Source organism: Triticum aestivum, chromosome 6A (assembly GCF_018294505.1).
Source record: "Triticum aestivum cultivar Chinese Spring chromosome 6A, IWGSC CS RefSeq v2.1, whole genome shotgun sequence".
Classification (NCBI taxonomy): Eukaryota; Viridiplantae; Streptophyta; class Magnoliopsida; order Poales; family Poaceae; genus Triticum; species Triticum aestivum.
This window is the reverse complement of record NC_057809.1, coordinates 1,444,055-1,462,301: the sequence shown is the minus strand read 5'-3', so window position 1 is coordinate 1,462,301 and position 18,247 is coordinate 1,444,055. Positions and strand designations below refer to the sequence as shown.

Genomic DNA, 18,247 nt, shown 5'->3' with positions numbered 1-18,247 from the left:
CCCCAGGTGGTTGTGGCGGGGATGCTTGCTGGCAGTGGAGGTGATGCGCGCTGTGGGTGGAAGCCGAGGCAGCAGCCCCGGGCTGCATGGACGGCGTCGAATCTGCGGCGAGCAGCGGCCGTGGGTGCTAGTCCGTGACTACGGCCGCGCAGGCGGTGAGGTTGTGGTGGACAAGTTCTGCGATGGCCGGGTGCCCCGCCAGTTGGCGCTCCTGCTTCTAACGAAGACCTCCATTCCTATCCGCTGGCTTGCGCCCCTCTGGTCATTCCTGTGGCCTTGTGGTCGGGGTGTGGAGCAGGACCGGGGGAAACCCTTGGTCATCGGCGGCGGCCACGACAATGGCGGCGCCATGGGTTTGCGTCGGCTCCCTTCTTGGAGGCCTCGTTGAGGTACCCTCCCTCTCGTCGCCTTGCTTTACTGTGGCGAAAGCTCCAGCTCCCCTTGCGGACGGCCCTTCCTGGAGGCACTGTTCGGGGTGCATGGAGGCAAGGTTGGCGCTTGCTGCTGGTTTGGATGCGGTTGCTGGTGGCTCACTGTGCATCTTCTTCCGCCGGTCTTTGGGCCAGTTCTTTTGCTAGCTTCTAGAATAAGCTGAAATAAGCTACCCCCTACCCAGCTTATTCTAGAAGCCCAACCAAAATTATATTTTTAGAAGCCTAATAGTTAAGAAATGACTAGTAAGCTTCTAAAAGAAAAAATTTGGTTCGGCTTCTAGAATAAGCTGGGTAGGGGGCAGCTTATTCTGGAAGCCCAAAAAAGCCAGCAAAAGAACTGGCCCTTAGTCCTCTGTGATATTTTCTAGAACACCTTCCCTGTGTCCACGTGAGGGTTCATTTGTGTCTCGCTCTACAAACTCAGGGGCTGTTTGGTTTGTGACTAACTTAGCCAAAGATTGCCACAACTAAGGTTAGGAAAGTTTGATCAACTTAGGTGAGTGTTTGGTTCATGCCACACCTTAGGCAAGCCACATTTGGACCCCACATGGCATACACACAAAAAGTGTGGCAAGATTCCCTTAGGCTTGCCAACTTGTGGCTCTCATTTTGATGAACTAACCTTAGGCAAGCTTGGCAAAAATGTGTGGCAAGGTGTGGCAATGCTAGTCAATATTTAAGACAGACTTCACTCCTGAGCCAGTAGAACCTCCTGAGCAGGCCCGCGCCGACGGATAATGACACGGAGTGGCAGCCCCCGTTGATATGGAGTGCGGTGATGCCCACGTGGCCTTGCGCCCGAGACTTCGCCTCGTCACGGCATCCGTCTCCCTCCATGACCGTGACCGGGTTGGCCAGCACGTCGTGGTGGCGGATCGACTCGACTGTGTGCGCACATCCGAGCTATTCTGTTTTCCATAACATAATATTATTCTGTTACCTACTTGAATTAACGGTTTTAAGCGGTTGTACTGATAATTTTCATCTCATCGAACTAATCATCCTCTCTAGTTAAAAAAATTGTGAATATTTTTATCGGAATGAGACGTGTAATATATCGTTAAAAAGCTCATGTAGGTACATTACAAGTCATATAAGAACTATTGCAAAATCATCACAGTTTAAGAGTGGTTTTTAGAAAACCTTTTTTTTCAAAATCAAAAATGGGCATCGTATTTTGGACTTAGTTTCCAAACCATTTTTCAAAACTGAGCAAATGTGATAGTGTTGGAAAGCTGGTGAAAATCCGCTTCTTCCACATATAAAATGTTTTTTCAGATTCTATATGGCTTAAAAGTAATTTGAAAACCGATAAAATTCTGGGTGAAATGTATTTTTGGAATTTTTTTGCAAAAGGTTTGTTGGATGATAAAAACGATACGGCATTGGAAAGCTATTGAAAATGCACAACTTTTGCGTATGGAAATTTTTTTCTAATCCCTTACAGTTCAAATACGAATTCAATTACGATGAAATTTGGTTTCGAACGTGATTTTTTTAAAAAATTATCAAAATGGGGCAAATAATATAACGTTGGAAAGCTATTAAAAATGTGAAACTTAGTCATGTTGAACATTTTCTCAAATTCGCAACCGTTTAAGAGTAATTTTGAATTCGGCAAGACGGATCCTGCTGTTTTCTTGTCTAAAAAACAGAATACTCGTACTGATATCCGTGCAGATTTTAAACTGACATTGTCGTACTTGATTTATACAGTCACAAAGTGCTAAAAAAATCACTGAACTTGAAATTTTCCAATTTTCAATTTTTTTTGTTATTGTACTTTTCTAACTGTGGTGCATGAACTTCAATGTGGTTTCTGATTTTAACTAAACTTTGAGCATATTTCAGAATTTATGTGCTTTTTTCCTGAACTTATTTGGGGTGTCATGTTGAACTTATTACTTTTTTTTAATCATGAATCTTCTCGTGTTTCCTTTTTAAGTTGATTTTTTCCTTTAGATATACTGCTACAATTTTTCTTTCTCGAACTTATTGTCTCTCAAGTCAGGACCAATGCTATATTTTTGTTTGCACTGGTTTCAAATTTCTCTCTACACATCTTGAACATTTTCCGCGTTTCATTATGTATTGAGGATATAATACATGTTGAACTGGTACACCAGAGCGGAAAAAGATTATCCATGTGAACTACTATTTTACATTGAACTTTCATCAATCAACATACATGATTTTTCTTTCTGTTCACACACCTACCGTAGACATTACATACTCATGCACAGCTTCACGGTCATACACAATTTTGACAAAAACATAGTTCACTTCTAGAACAACAAATTTTCTCCTGTAGCTTTTCCTTGCTACCTTCAACACAAACAATCAATTGGATAGAAAAACACATATGATTTTAGATACAAAAATCACCTCCACGTCCATCAGCTGGACTAATTTTTTGCTTTCTTCTACTTCATGGTCATACACAAGTTCATACAACTGTTGAGCAAAGGCTCTTTCCCGAGAACTTGCCAGTTCTATCTTTTGAACTATCCCAACCAGCGATGCTTCTCTGTGGGACAAAGAAGAGATGAAAAATGAAAAACAAAAGCCAAAAACCAAAAAAGAATGTAAAACCTCTATAAATTTAGGACTCCTAGAAGCAGCAACATCAACACTAGCATAGTGGTCAAACATAACATGCAAAGTAGCAAAACAAAACTGAACTAATATACATATTTGTCAACAAATTTATGGTCTCTAGAGATCTGAACTGATTGTGTTACAAGCACAAACAAATTCCAATGAGATGATGTAAGTACTGTTAAAAAGATAATCAAGTTCATGTATATTAATTTGGAGAAGTTCAAAAAATAAACATTTAGAAAGTTTGTACTTTTTTTGCTATAACAACTATAGTCATCTTTTTGCCAACCATGTATATTTCAGGGTTAAAATAAGATTTTTCAAACTGAACTGGAATAATAAATTGTACTGAACTCCTAAAGAGCGTGTTCTTTTTCACATCTTCCGAACTACTCAATTAGCAGAACACATGTATGCATTTTAATAGCAGAAGCAAAGTGAGTGATTGAGAGAGAGAGAGAGAGAGATTGTCGTGAGAGTGTCGTTGACACATGCAGAGGACTACCATCAGCTCTGAACTTGGATGGCTGCCAGCAACCACTGTGGACCGGTCGGTGGTGGTGTGGCCCAACAAGAGGAGGTCGGTGGCTGCACGATGCGTTGTGGGGATGACTCATAAGAATTAAACTGAACGGATTTTAGATAGTGAACTGAACCGAAAGAAGAAACTAGACATCACACGTACATTATCTTTTATTTGACAACAAAGAAACACAAGAAATGATGATTTTTAATCATAACAAGCCATGAGTTTGCATACAAGTTCAAACACATTCTAAGTGAATTGCACAATCAGTTTCATTATCTGATCAAGTTTTCTTCTTTTGAAACTATTTGCCTTTCATGTCTGAACTGATGCATAAACCTTTTTTCTAACAAGTGCACTTGTATGGTGTTACCTAGTGAACTGCTAGTCTGGTTCTCCGGTTTTCTTTAGACAACCAACTTTCTATTTTTTGATAAGCGAACTGAAATCTTGACGGTGCACATCTGTATTTTATTCAAGGTGAACTGGCATATTTGCAAAGTTAACTCATTGTGTTCCTTTTTTCATACCGAACTTATGTAGCCTCTATACAGTGTAAAATGGACATTGTTGTGATTACCTACATGGCTGAACTAGTTAATATATTTGCATTTCATTGTGTATTTATGTTTAATTAGAAAAATGGTTGATTGGTGCTATTCCCACCACAATTTTCACTATACACTACTGACCTGAACGCGACAATAAGAATAGGCTGCCAATTTTTTCTATGAAGTCGCATGCCTAAAATTAAGAGATTAGGGTGAAGTACTATGACACAAACTAATTTATTTAGGAAGTAATTAGAATAAAGAGCTATTTAGGAGTAGTTAGGGAGTGAATGCGGGCTTATTTAGAACATGCTATCAAGAATTCTGCGAGGGGAATGGATGTTTTTCAAGAGAATTTAGGGGAGAGAGCGAGGGGAAACCTTGGTTGCAACAATCTGAGGTTGCGGCGACTAATATGACAATGGGATTAACCTCATTGGAGCACAGGGACATTTCATTTATGTACAGACTTGATTTAAGGCTGGTCTACCTGAAACAAACAAAATCGAAAAAACATATTATCACTGTGTCTATGCGCGTACAGCCTTGCCGACGACCATTGCCCGAATCCCCTGCCATGGTGCAGAGCAGCCATCTATGGTGTACTACTCTCCCTCCCCCCGCTTCCGAGCAGAGGATTAGCGCCATTGCCCATGCAACATCACTGCAAAAGTCCCACATTCACCGCTGCCGCGAGCTAGTCGTCAGGGGCGGAGTTTGTAGGCGATTGCTCGGTGATTTCCTTTTTTGTATCATGGGGATGCTTGGTGATTTCCTGGCATTTCCTATTCAATGCTTCAGGCGCCCGTTACAGCAAGTTTTGCGAACGGGCGAACACTCTCCTCCGCGGTGGGCCGGCCATCTTCCCTGCTTTATTTTTCCCTTTTTAAGGCCCCAAAAAAGTATGCTAGTAGGTCTCAAACAAGCTACCTACTGGTCCTTTGTTAGCTGCGCTAACCGCCCCACCATCCTCACCTGATAAGCTCAATTACACCATTTCCTATCTGTATTCTTTTTTGTTTTTTTGTTTTTAATTGGAAAGGTTCTATTCATTTTTTTATTTATTCCTTTTACTAATTGAAATGAACATTTGGAAGTTGAATGATTTTTTTTCAAAATCAGTAATAAAAATTAAAAAATCGATGAACTTTTTTCAAAATCAATATTTTTTTCAAATCTATAACCTTTTTCCAATATCAATTAACTTTTTTCAAGTTTGATAATTTTTAAAAAAATCCATAAACAGTTTTCAAATTTGACAAACTTTTTTCAATTCGATGAACATTTTTAAAAGTCATGAAAGTTTTTCAAATTTTGTGAACATTTTTTAATTCATGATTTTTTGTTGTTTTCTTGCTCAACTTTTTCCCAAATGCGATTGAGCAAGCCAGGCAAACCAGACTGAATTCAGAATCTACATGGGCTGGCGCCTGAAGCGCCGACTAGGGGCTTCCTGATTTCCTTGGAGGCGCCACTCCATCAATTTATTTTTTTATTTTATGTAAGGGATTTCTATTTTCATGCCCTTGGTTCCTTAGTTGTGCTTGTAGATATGATGAAATGGTTTCAGTAATTACTGGACTGAGCACCTGTTTTGGTGTGAGATTTAATAATTACTGAATTGGTTTGGTAAGCACAACCAAGGAAACAGGGGCATGAAAATAGAAATCATTTTAGGTAATGGCATCCTTGGATGGTTTGGGCCTTCGGCTCTGGGCCATTTCTGTTCACTTGCGGGCCGAATTATATAAAAGAGGGTTGAGAATCATTCACGTACCCGTTCTCGCTCGACGGCACAAGGGTGCATGATGGCCAGTCCTATTGGTTGATAGGTCGCCGAATAACGAGCCTTTTTTGATGGATCACTAAATAGCGAACTACCGCATACCCCCTTGCGCACTTGGTGCTTTATATGGGCTGGCCCAATTTGGGTTTCTTCCTCACCGGTTTTGGACAACAGAGTGTGTCGTAGGCTCATAGGTCTGAAGAATGAACCAACATGATCAGCAATTATAAACTACTATTTTGGTATCTTGTATAACATACATAGCACAAAGAATGGGACATTTTAGTCTCAGGTACTGCGCTAGCAGTGACCACTGGTAAAATACTTGCGAAGACAACACTTTTTGACTTGCTGGAGGGCTATCGGTATATTCTCTCTCTCTATCTCTCTCTATCTCTCTCTCTCTCTCTCTCTCTCTCTCTCTCTGTGTGTGTGTGTGTGTGTGTGTGTGTGTGTGAAATGTTTATATGTCTGTTTAGAAATAAATCACACCTCCCTCTTTTGAATTTTTCCATTGGTTTTCCTTCCTATTTCTTATATCTATAGAGCATTGTTTTTGTAATATGTGATGCACATTTTACATAAACATGACAATTATTTTTCAACTATGTAAGTAATATGTTTTAATACATAATGAAAGTTTTGAATGTATGAACGTGAGCATATTCCCCCCATAATATATAGTTTTTAATTTCAAAATGATGATTAACAAATTATTATTATTTCACCTATATGAAGTAAAAAAAATCTATATTTTGACACCAAATGCTCTTACTCAAAATACGGGAAAACCTATTCTCTGTGTAGGGCCGCAGATGCCCATCAAACACACACTATCCCTGAGTGTTGCTCCACTACATTGGCGACCCCATTTTGCCCTTTTATCCATGTATGCTTTCCATTAGTTTTGGGATGATACGGGAACCAACCTTGAATCGGTATTTTTCTGGGTTTCTTTCTTTCTGTTTTCTTTTTGTTTTTTCATTTCTCCTTTAGTAATTTTTTAACTTCATTTCCTTTTTATATTATATTACTTTTTACATTTTCATCTTTATATTTTAAAATTCAAATTAATTATAAAAAATTGGAATTTTTTTGATCAGAAAATTTTCTAAGAACCAATTTGTTTTCCTAAGTAACGAATTTCCAGAAATAATGTAACAATTCCCAAATTCACGGAATATTTATCCAATCCGGGAATTTTCTAGTTAATGAAGTATTTATTGGCATTTGGAACATTTTTTGAAATATAGGAACATTTAAGGAATTATGAACATCTTTTGAAATTTCGAACATTTTTGAAATTCGGAAACATTTTAAATATCATTACCTTTTTAAGAATACATGACTATTTTATAACTGTGAACACTTGTTAAACCGTAGTAACAATTTTCAAATTCATACCTTTTTTTAAAATTTGTGAACATTTTGAAATCTAAGGTATATCAAAAATATATATAAATAAAATCGGAACATTTTAAGAAATCTGAGAGTATTCTTTATTTCTTGAACATTTTTTTTAATATTGAGCATTTTTCGAATTTGGTAATATTTTATAAAATTCATGAAAAAAATTATTTGTGAAGACTCTTTAAACAGAAAATTCCTTTGGAATTTAGAATTTTGTTAAAATTCTGGCTATTCTGTGAAATACAGGAGTACGGGGAGTGGCGACGAGTGGTTCGGGTGTTTACAGGAGGCGCCCTCGCTAGAGTGAATCGCTGAGCGACATGGACCGGTTTTGCTTATATTGTTGTATGTGGTGGCGTTACTGGTGCTATCCTCTGCTCCTACAACAGTGGCACGACTGAAAGTGTCAGATGAAGATGACGATAGGCTAGAGAAGGAGGAGACAACTAGAATTCTACGGGCGGTGGATGTAGTGCGAAAAGAAATTTAATATTTATTGTAAACTTTCATATTTAGTCATAACTTTTTAAAAATCACAATCATAGTACCTTTTGAAATTTAATTATTGTAGTTAATCAGATCACAATGTTGTCTAAATATTTGCAGTAGTATTATTTATGATACTATTGTAATCATGAACAGTTGTTAAACCTGTATAAATAGTTATTCACAATTGTAATCAAAGTTATATTACTTTGTATTTGATTTACATTGTGCCTTAAAGATATATTTGAATCAAACCTCTATAACATGTGAACAATAATATTAAAGCACAAAATTGCATGCCTTCGTAGATTAATTTATGATACTTACATGCTCATATTTTATATACATATATGTGTGTGCATCTCTAAAAGATATGGTCTCATAAATATCTTCAGAAAAGATTCTAGTTTATGATTAGGTATACGCAAATAGGAAACTCTAAAATATGTAAAATATTTATGTGGGGCTTGTTACCAAACAAATAGCATTATGCTTCTTCACCTTTTTTCATGTTAAATGTGTCTCCCATATTATAAAGGATTCAATATTTTTTTTCTACATGTACTTGCTCAATCTCATAATGGAATACATTTGACCTTGCTAAGATAGCTCTGTGTAGAACATATAGGGTGTTAATCAGGATAAAAAATCAATCTAGCTAAATATAAGTTTTTTTTAGATTTCAATAAGGACTATATACGGGTGTATATAGACATATTTTAGAGTGTGATTCACTCATTTTGCTATGTATTTAGTCTGCATTACAATCTCTAAAAATACTTATATTTAGAAACGGAGGGACCGTCATGCCAGTAAATTAAAGATGACCAGGTTGGTTAATATAGCGTATAACTCACTGAAACTCAACCACACAAATGAACTATATATCATTGCCAAGCAGGTTCTGACTTTTCCAGTAAACAATCTTTTTTTCTCAGTAGACAATCCACACAAGAAATCCATTCAGGACCAATTTCATGCAGAGAACAAGAATTCTCAAACAGAGCAAAACAACAGAGTGTGTCAGAGGCTCATAGCTCTGAAGAATGAAGCAACATCATTAGCAATTATAAACTCCTATTTTGGTATCTGAGTATAACATACATGGTACAATGAATGGGACAAATTAACGCCTAAAAAGTATAGACCAGGGGATATTTTAATCTATTTCTCCTACTCCCAGGTACCGTGCTACAGTGACCATTGGTTGATTGGTAAAATCCTTGCGAAAGCAGCACCTTTTCACTTGATGGAGGGGCTATCAACAACAAGAAAATTCACACCCAACTCAGCTCTACCATACTCTCTGTCTCTGTCTCACTAAAATGTTTAAATGACTGGTTAGAAATAAATCCCACCTCCCCTTTTTTAATGTTTCTGTTGGTTTTTCTTCCTATTTCTTATATATAGAGAGCATTTTTCTAGAAATATGTGATGCACATTTTACAGACACAAGATAATTATTTTTCAAATATGCAATACACAATGAAAATTTGGTACGCACAAACATGAGCATATTTCCTCCTTAATATATACCCCTGCGTTCGAAAATACTTGTCGGAGAAATGGATGTATCTAGTGTATTTTGTTTCTAGATACATTCGTTTTTATCCATATCTCAAACAAATATTTCCGGACTGAGAGAGTAGTTTTTTCCATTTCAAAGTGATGATTAACAATTTTCTTTATTTTTAAACTTGTGAAGTAAAAATACTTTTTATAAATTTTCACACCAAATGCTCTTACTCAAAATACATGAAAGCTATTCCTTGCGTCAGGCGGCAAATGCCCATCAAACACACACCCTCACTGAGTGCTGCCCTACTAGATGGGCCACCCCATTTTGCCCTTTTATTAGTGTATCACTCCCATCAGATTTGGAACCTTCCTTGAAGCGGGTTTTTCTGTGTTTCTTTCTGTCAGTTTTCTATCTGTTTGTTCATTTTTTCTTTCTATTATTTTTTCATTTTGTCTTTTTCCACTACCCATATTTATATTTTGAAATTCAAAATATTTATAAAAAGTTATCAACATTTTATTAAATCAATGAATTTTCTTAAACCCAACTTATTTTCCTTAATCATGATTTTTTTGAAATGTTGTAACACCTTTCAAATTTATGAAAAAACTCAAATTCAGGAACTTTTGAAAATTAATGATATTTATTTACATTTATTAAATTAAAAAATATAGGAACATTTAGAAAATATTACTTCTTTCTTCAAATTAGAAAAAAATTAATATCATAACCATTTTTACAATACATGAATATTCTATAAACTCATGAATTAGTCTTGAACGTTGGAATATTTTTTGAAACCTGTACCATTTTTTAAATTTTATGAACATTATTTGATCTCCAGGAATATTAAATGAATTTTTGAAATTTGAGAACAGAGGGAGTATTTTAGAGTGTATATTCACTCATTTTAAATGGACTACAACATACATATGTATGTAGACATATTTTAGAGTGTATATTCACTCATTTTACTCTGTATGTAGTCACTTGTTGAAATCTCTAGAAAGACAAATATTTGAGAACAGAGGGAGTATATAGGATTCAATAATTTGTTGTACATGTACTTGCTCAATATTTGATAATGGGATACAATTGACCTTGCTAAGATAGCTTTGTGTAGAACTTATAGGGCGTTCATCAGAGATAGAAAATCAATCTAGCTAAAAGAGCGGCCTTGATTTTGCGTGATTTTCCGTTTTTGGAAGCGACATCTCAAGGTGGAGGCAATATTGTGAGGAATGTAATTCTTGGTCAGTTCCAAAAAGCAGTTACATCATTGAGAACATCAGGTAAAAAGCCATAAGTAAGTATTGACTGGACGTGCCAATAAAACAAAGATGACTAAATTGGAAAATAGCCTACAATTAGCTGAAGCTTATTATGTGAGTCTGAATCAGAGTTTTTAAGTTGACAATCAAAAGGAATTTGAGTTTCAAACTGTATCCAGCAAACAGGTGGAAATCTCATAATCTTTATAAGCTATAGCATGGCTGGACAGAAGGAACTCATTCAGGACTATTGCACGCATAGAAGAAGAATTTTTAACCACAGCAAAACAGCAGAGTATGCGCCCCTCGGTCATTACTCTGAAGAATGAACGAATATTGTCAACCATTATCAGCTTCTATTTCGATATCTCAGAGTTCAGCAATTTATTCTATAACATACATAGTACCAAGAATGCACATAAGTTTGAAGCCATAGCAAAGCAGCAGGGAGTGTCCATCAGTCGTCACTTAGAAGAATGGACGAATATCGTCAGCTATTATCAACTTATATTTCGGTACCTCAGAGTCCAGCAATTTATTCTATAACATACATAGTACAAAGAATGTCCGTCAGTTTGAAGCCATAGGAAAACACCAGAAAGTGTCCACCAGTCGTCACTCTGAAGAATGAACGAACAGGGTCAGCTATTATCAGCTTCTGTTTTCGTATGTCAGACTTTCAGCAGTTTATTGTATAACATATATAGTATGAAGAATGAGGCTGATTATTAACACCTTACATGCTTATCAAGCAGAGAAAGAAGAGTTTCTAACCACAGCAAAACAGCAGTGTGTGTCCATGAGTTATCTACAAAACTAGTAGTGTGACCCGCGCATTTGCGCGGCTAGAGTTTTATTTATAACTTCTATATTTAGCCAATACTTTGAAAATGTACATTATTGAATCTTTCTTAGCTGTACATGAAGAATTTATTTGCATGGTTTGCCATGATTCGGTAAGGCTCATGTTTTGGTAATGAGTTATATATAAATATATTTTGTAAATTCAATTCAAAACATGTCTTGAGAATGCTTAATGATACTACATATGCATTAGAAACACCTTTATGTGATCACATTTGTTAGGAATACACATATATTATTAAATTATTGTAGCTCTAAGCTTCGGAGAAATATTGTAGCATGGTCGTGCCACAATTATTTCCCCGATTTCATCTCCTTAATTCAATTCATGTTACTGTCAATCCTGACAAAGAGTTCTTTACCATACATGTAAGAACACCAATAGTTCAAGCAGTGCCCAGAAAAAACATTGCAAGCATATCATAACATAACATTATTCTCTGGAAGGTCCCCTCATAATTTTTTGAATCCTTGTGATCTATACCTACGAATCAACCAAAGCCTCAGCCCTTCATTCCTTGCTTTTCGGCTGGTGTACGCCTACTCATTCATATTCTTGGACTGGTAAATTGTTTAGTATGGTATAAATGTATCATACATGTACTGGCGAGTTCGCTTTATATATATTTTTTGTTGGAAATATCTACCAACATATTCACATAAAGCTATTGTATTTTTTTCAATACTCATCATCAGTATTTTAAATATGTAATCCTAAATATCCAACAATTTTTTATGTATTATAGTCACATCCGAATGTTACCTTCATAGTTTTAGGAAAAAAGGTTAAACATTTTGTCCTGTACAAAAAATAGAAAAAAAACAAAATGAAAACCAAATGTTACTGCAAAATGTCAACCCAATTTTTTTCACCGATGAAAAACTATTGCTTTGTGTCGTGTGAAAATTGTCAAGCATACTGGCAACACTAACACGAACATCCACAAAAATATTAAGACTATTTAAAAACATTTTACCACTTTTTTCTTTGGTACAATGCCCCTCCTGTTTTATTCCATGTATTATTTTGCAGAAATCTTTAAGAAAGCACAGAGGCTCTAATAAATTGTTTTAAAGATAAAGTATATTAGAATTTATGGGATTCCACTTTAAGATACTGTCCTCGTCAGTATTTTATCATCACATCCGATTACAAAGATAAAAAAAATGATGGTTGCATTAAAACCACAATCGCCAATAGGTATGCATTAACATACTCTCCTTGCTGGTGACATATTTTTTATTCCATGTATTATTTTGGAGAAATCTGTAAAAAGCAGAAAGGTGCTAATAAACTGTTTCAAACATCATGATATATTAAAATTTATGGGATTCCAGTTTAAGATACTCTCCTCGTCATCACATCCGGTTATAAAGATAGTGAAAGACGGTCTTCTCTAGTGCATAGTCCTAATGAGTTCCTTGGTGCACGGTCAGACTGAATTAGAAAGATGGGAACACAAAGTCAAGTAAGCTGCTGACATTTCTCTAAAGAAATAGTAAGGTCTGCCATCATATACGATGTCATCCTCTATTGCTGTCGGGAATCCTATCTTGCTGCCATAGCTTGTGATATGAACACTCCTTTCTGCAGTAGTTTGCGAGACGGATATGTGCTTTTTTTTCTCATGATTTTCAGGAGCATTTTATCTTACAAGCTCCAAATGTTTGCACGTATGTAATATGACATGCATTCATACCTGTTTATACGTGACCAGTTGACCGTTGTACTGATTATTGTCCTGAGTAATATCGGAGTCTAAGAAATAAGGAAGACATATTTGTTCAGTTGATTGATTTATGTGGATCCTATATCAATTCCAAATTGCTAATTTTTAGTTTTTATACCAATTCCATAAAGTAGGACAAAGAAGTGCTAGGCATGTAGATAATAAAAAATTAGTTCTAGGGAATAATAAGAGAGCGGTATAAATCAAACAATACACGCACCTGACATGATTGATATTTCACGTATCTAAATATAATCCTATTCATGCCAATAAAATAAGTGATACCTAGGTATTCTTTTATGATGGTGTACGTCAAGACATAGTTAAGTAAGTTATAAAAAATCATAGGCTTGTCAAGACACAGTCAAAACATGATATATACACGGATATTTGTTTCACAAAGCTAATGTTGAGATGTTGAAAAATTATATAGACTATGTTGTATTATACAGAAATAGGTGTGTTAAAAAACATATACATATTATGTTCCAGTACGTACCTAGATATCCGGAAAAAAATTAAAAAGTAGCTACCTAGCTAGCGGTGGCTGTGATCGATCTTCACTCTGCTGGTTGCAAGGTAAGTCTTCTATCTACTCCCTCCGTCCCATAATACAAGACGTTTTTTGACACTACAATAGAGTCAAAAGGCGTCTTACATTATGGGACGGAGGGAGTATCTTATCTATACCTACTAATAAATCATTGTGCGTTTTTTCAATATTTTTATTCGTTCACCGTCGAAAATAATTTTTATGTATGTGAGGTGGTACTAAATTTTTGTGCATCTACTGGAAAAGACAAAAAGTTTCTCCAGAATTCCGCAATTCGGCCGGGCGCACTCCAGCCCAACAAAGCCAAGCCAGTAATTATCCTGCCCATGCGTTAAAAATACCTTATTTGCTGCACGCGGCGACAAATAGTTGAAGGTACGCACAGGTCGTCTAAGATTGGCCTGGCCCGTTGCAACTACATTTTTGTGCCTGTGTTTCCCTTTCCTTTTCCCATTTTTTATTTTACTTGAAATAAAAACACACTATATATATATATATATTCAGAATTTATTTTTTTGTTCAAATACCCAAAAAATCAGCATTACAACATTTTATTCCTGTTTTCGAAAATATTAGAAACTTAAAAAATCTGGTTTCGGAATTTCCTCAAAATTTTAAAAATGTTGCCATTTAAAATAGATTCTATTTTTGAATTTTTCCAGATTTATTTATAAAAATAATATTTTATAAAATGTTCAATATTCAAAAAATATTTCTGTTCTAGTGAAAAGTTCACAAAAATAAAATAATGTTTGTGTCTAAGAAAACATTTTTTTAAATTGTTCTGAATGTTCTCCTTTTGAAAAAATCAATAATGTTGTGTTTTTATAAAAGGTTGATGGTTTCAACATGTTGTTCTTGAATTTCAATAACTATTCCTATTTCTATTTTTTTGTGTTTTTCCAAAATTTTATGGAATTTTCAAAAAATAAATGTTCACACTTTTTAAAACTGTCCGGGCTTTCAAAAAAAATTAACACGAGCACTAAAATAATCAAGGAGAATAAATCGTCGTAATTAAGGGACATTCATGCCTGATTATGCTTGTGAGAGAGGATTTATGCGCAGCAATTAGTAATTCATCCGGTTACACCGTCGTAGGACCGTGTCCCGATGGTCGTCACACATCCACCAAATGAGGAGGCATGCACAACCTCGACATGGAGGCGGACGTGAAAGAAAAAGGCATGAGTTGGGTGCTCGCCACCACGCCTACCAACCCCACCACTATCAAGATTTCATGGGCCAAACATGTCCAGTGAGAAGACCGCAACTCCTTGATGCTTGTCGTAAACAAAATATCTCTCCCGTTGCAACGCACGGGCATATGTGCTAGTATAATGTCATGAAAAGTACATACCTAGCTAGCTCTTGCTTTGATTGATTTTGGCGTTAGCGTTGTCAGCGACGGCGGCCGCGTGCATGAGGACGTCGGTGGCGTCCACATGGAAGAGGTAACATGAGGCGTTGTGCAACCCGAGGCTGCCGATGCGCAAGCGTATGCTAAGAGTCCGAGTATGTATGGCCTTGGGAGGCCGGCCGTACTTCTTTTTTTAAACACAGCCGGTTGTACTTATTCATTTTTGTTATGGTTGAAAACTTATTTTTGTACGTGACACCTTCAATTGGTTCTATCTAACAATATTTGTATGTAACGCTTATATGTTTAATCTCAGCCTTTGATATCTAAAATTAATGTTCAAGATAATTTAATCTGTGTGGATGAACATAATGGCTTGTTTGCCTCTTGTCTTAATAATTACATAATAGATATCAAAGTTCACAACAGAAGGTTCATAAAAAGGCCCTTCTTTAACATGATAGTAGCATGCCAACACATATTTCACTGGATGACTGTTAAATCAGTGCAAAAAGTAATGGGTAAGTAATCACTGGATGTGCCCACCTTTGTAGCAATGTCATGCAGTAAAACAAAAATGACCAGATTGGTCAATAGCCTATAACTAACTAAAATTCATCCACACAAATGAGCCAGCATCAGAGAAGAAGAATAGTGAACCAGAGCAAGAGAGAAGAGCACTACGGGCAAAATAGGCTACAATTAGGTAAAACCCATCCACACGAATGAACCATATCATTGCGAGCCAGTATCAGGCTTCTTTAAGTTGACAGTTGATTCTGCCATCACTACCACTAGAAAAGAACCTTGGGTTCCATGCTGTATCCAACAAACAGGTGAAAATGTCATAACCAGGCGAATGCAAGAGATATTTATCAGTTGTAGCATGGCTGGAGAAAAGGGAATTCATTCAGGAATCAGGATAAACTGCAAGCAGAGAAAGAAGAATTTCCATCCACAGCAAAAACCAGCAGAAGAATTTCCACCCATCAGCCATAACTCTTAAGAATGAACGAACAGGGTCAGCTATTATCAGCTTCTATTTCAGTTTCTGGATCCAGCAGTTTATTGTATAACATACATAGTACAAAGAATGGGACGAATTATTAACACCTACAAGTTACCAATGAGGGGACATTTTGGCGTGCGTCTTCCACTCACAGGCACCGTCGGTCGCGATGCTGTCCAATATGGCAGCCTGATTACTGTCGCCAGCAGCGAAATATCGGCAAACCACGACCAAGACAACTTCTGAATTGATGGTGAACCTGAAACATCCTTGTGACAACATGGAAGAGCAACATTTGGTTAACTTGAATGGCCTTTACACCAGGACCAGGACACATTGAGCCTGCAGCAGGAGAAACATTTCTCGGTCCATGGCTAATGTTGTTGCTGCTGATGTCTGTGACTGCGAGCAGGAAAGAGGTGGAGACGCCTCCTCGCTTGGGTCTTGCTCCTGGTGGTGGAAGGGGTGCGGTGGAAGCGCAGCATTCCGGTGTCGGGGCTCCGGCGGGGCGACGGGCAGTGGACGCTGCTGCTGCGGCCGAGCCAGTAGAACCTCCTGAGCAGGGAGTCGCGGCGGCCGGCGCTATGTACATGCGCGTGCAGCGAGTCTGCCGGCGACACCTCGGAGTCGACGCCGCCCGCGGACGACGACACGGAGTGGCTGCCCCCGTTGACCCGGGCCGCGGCGTGGCCCTGCGCCCGGGACCTCGCCGCGGCGTCCGTCTCCCGCCACGACTGGGAGGACAGGGATCTGCTGAGGAAGCCCGCCACCGGGTTCGCCGCCCGGCGGGTGCGGTCCCACCACGGCCTGAGCGAGGCCTTGCTTGTGCTGGGGTGGAGCACGAGCGCGGAGGCCGAGGCAGGGGCGGTGGTGCTGGACGCGGCGGCGGCGGCGGCGGAGGTTGAGGCGGAGGCGGAGGCGGAGGCGGAGGCGGAGTCGTTGGCGTCCCAGGACTGGCGGGAGGGGAGCCAGGAGGCGGGGTCGTGGCCGTGCTCGCAGCAGGCGATCCACTCGCAGGACTGCCGGAGGGAGCGCTTCCGCTGCAGCGGTGGCGGCGGCTCCGGCTCGGCCCTGGGCTCGGGATCTTGGTCTCCAGCTCCGACCGGCGCGGGCCGGTCCTGCTGGTCGTGGAGCTGGAAGAGCCGGAGCAGCGTGGTCCGCCCCTCCCCCTCATGAGCCGCCGCCGCGGCCGGGCGAGGAGGAGGAGGGGGAAGGGGGGACGGGGAGGGGGCCGGGGGCGTGGCCGGTAGCGCGGCGGCGGAGAGGCGCTCGAGGAGGCAGGCGGAGCAGAAGCCGGTGAAGGGCGGCTGCGACGGGTGCCTGGCGCACCGGGACAGGTCGGGATTCATCGCCCGCCGGCCACCGCCACCGCCGCCGCCCGGGGGCCGGAGGCGAGACCAATTCCGCGGCGGGGAAAGGGGATCGATTTGGTTTGACCGGACAAAGGCTAGGGCTTTGACCAGCCCGCCGCTCCGCTCCGCTCCCAGCTCAGTCTTCACTCTTCACTCTCAGTGGGTGTGGTGTGGTGGGGAATCCAACTGGAAGTGGACAGACAGAAAGGGGGAGAGCCGTTGTGTCCTTGGCTCGGCTTCTCTCGCTGCCAAGTGGGCCCGCCCCTCACAGCACAACGGCTCTCTCAGCCACCTTCCCACAAACACAATCCCAAAAGCCACATGGAAGGTTGGAGAGCCAACTCGGAGCGCGATACGCAACACAGTTCAGCCGAGACTTTCCAACCACAAGCCCCGCTCGTCCAAAAGGGACCCTCTCAGGGCTCATGGCCACGACTGACTGAGCTAGGTCAATTCGCTTGCCTCTAGCTCGATCGTCGATCGACGGGCGAAATTGTAAGGAGCGGGGGTTGCCCATGAATGGGAGCCGTGACAAAGGATGAACAAGACGTAGATTGAAACAAAGGTCCGATTGATTGATTGATTGGTTTGCGGGCTTCAGTTTACAATCGGCCATCACCCTTTACGTTATATATGGCCTTTCCGTGTAAGTCACTACCGCGTATATGTTCGTTTTACGTGTTTGTGTCTGTGTCCATGTCCATGGACGAAGTTATTGCCTTGGCCTTGTTGACTCGGGGACGACAGTGTACTACATAGTGGGCGGCTCGTTTACAAGGAGCCCAGCAATAGGCC

The 18,247-nt window shown here is 39.3% G+C and overlaps 1 protein-coding gene across 1 annotated transcript; it reads right to left on the bottom strand.

Moving 5' to 3' along the window:
* Window positions 1-16,100: 16,100 nt before the first annotated feature.
* LOC123129882 (uncharacterized) lies at window positions 16,101-17,614 on the bottom strand. The gene has a single exon (XM_044549858.1). It carries the CDS (start codon window positions 17,447-17,449, stop codon window positions 16,475-16,477), a length of 975 nt encoding a protein of 324 aa, XP_044405793.1. The 5' UTR covers window positions 17,450-17,614; the 3' UTR covers window positions 16,101-16,474.
* Window positions 17,615-18,247: the final 633 nt, after the last annotated feature.

Coding starts and splice junctions, on each gene's coding strand:
- LOC123129882 (XM_044549858.1), bottom strand. CDS start 17,449: ATGAATCCCGACCTGTCCCGGTGCGCCAGGCACCCGTCGCAGCCGCCC.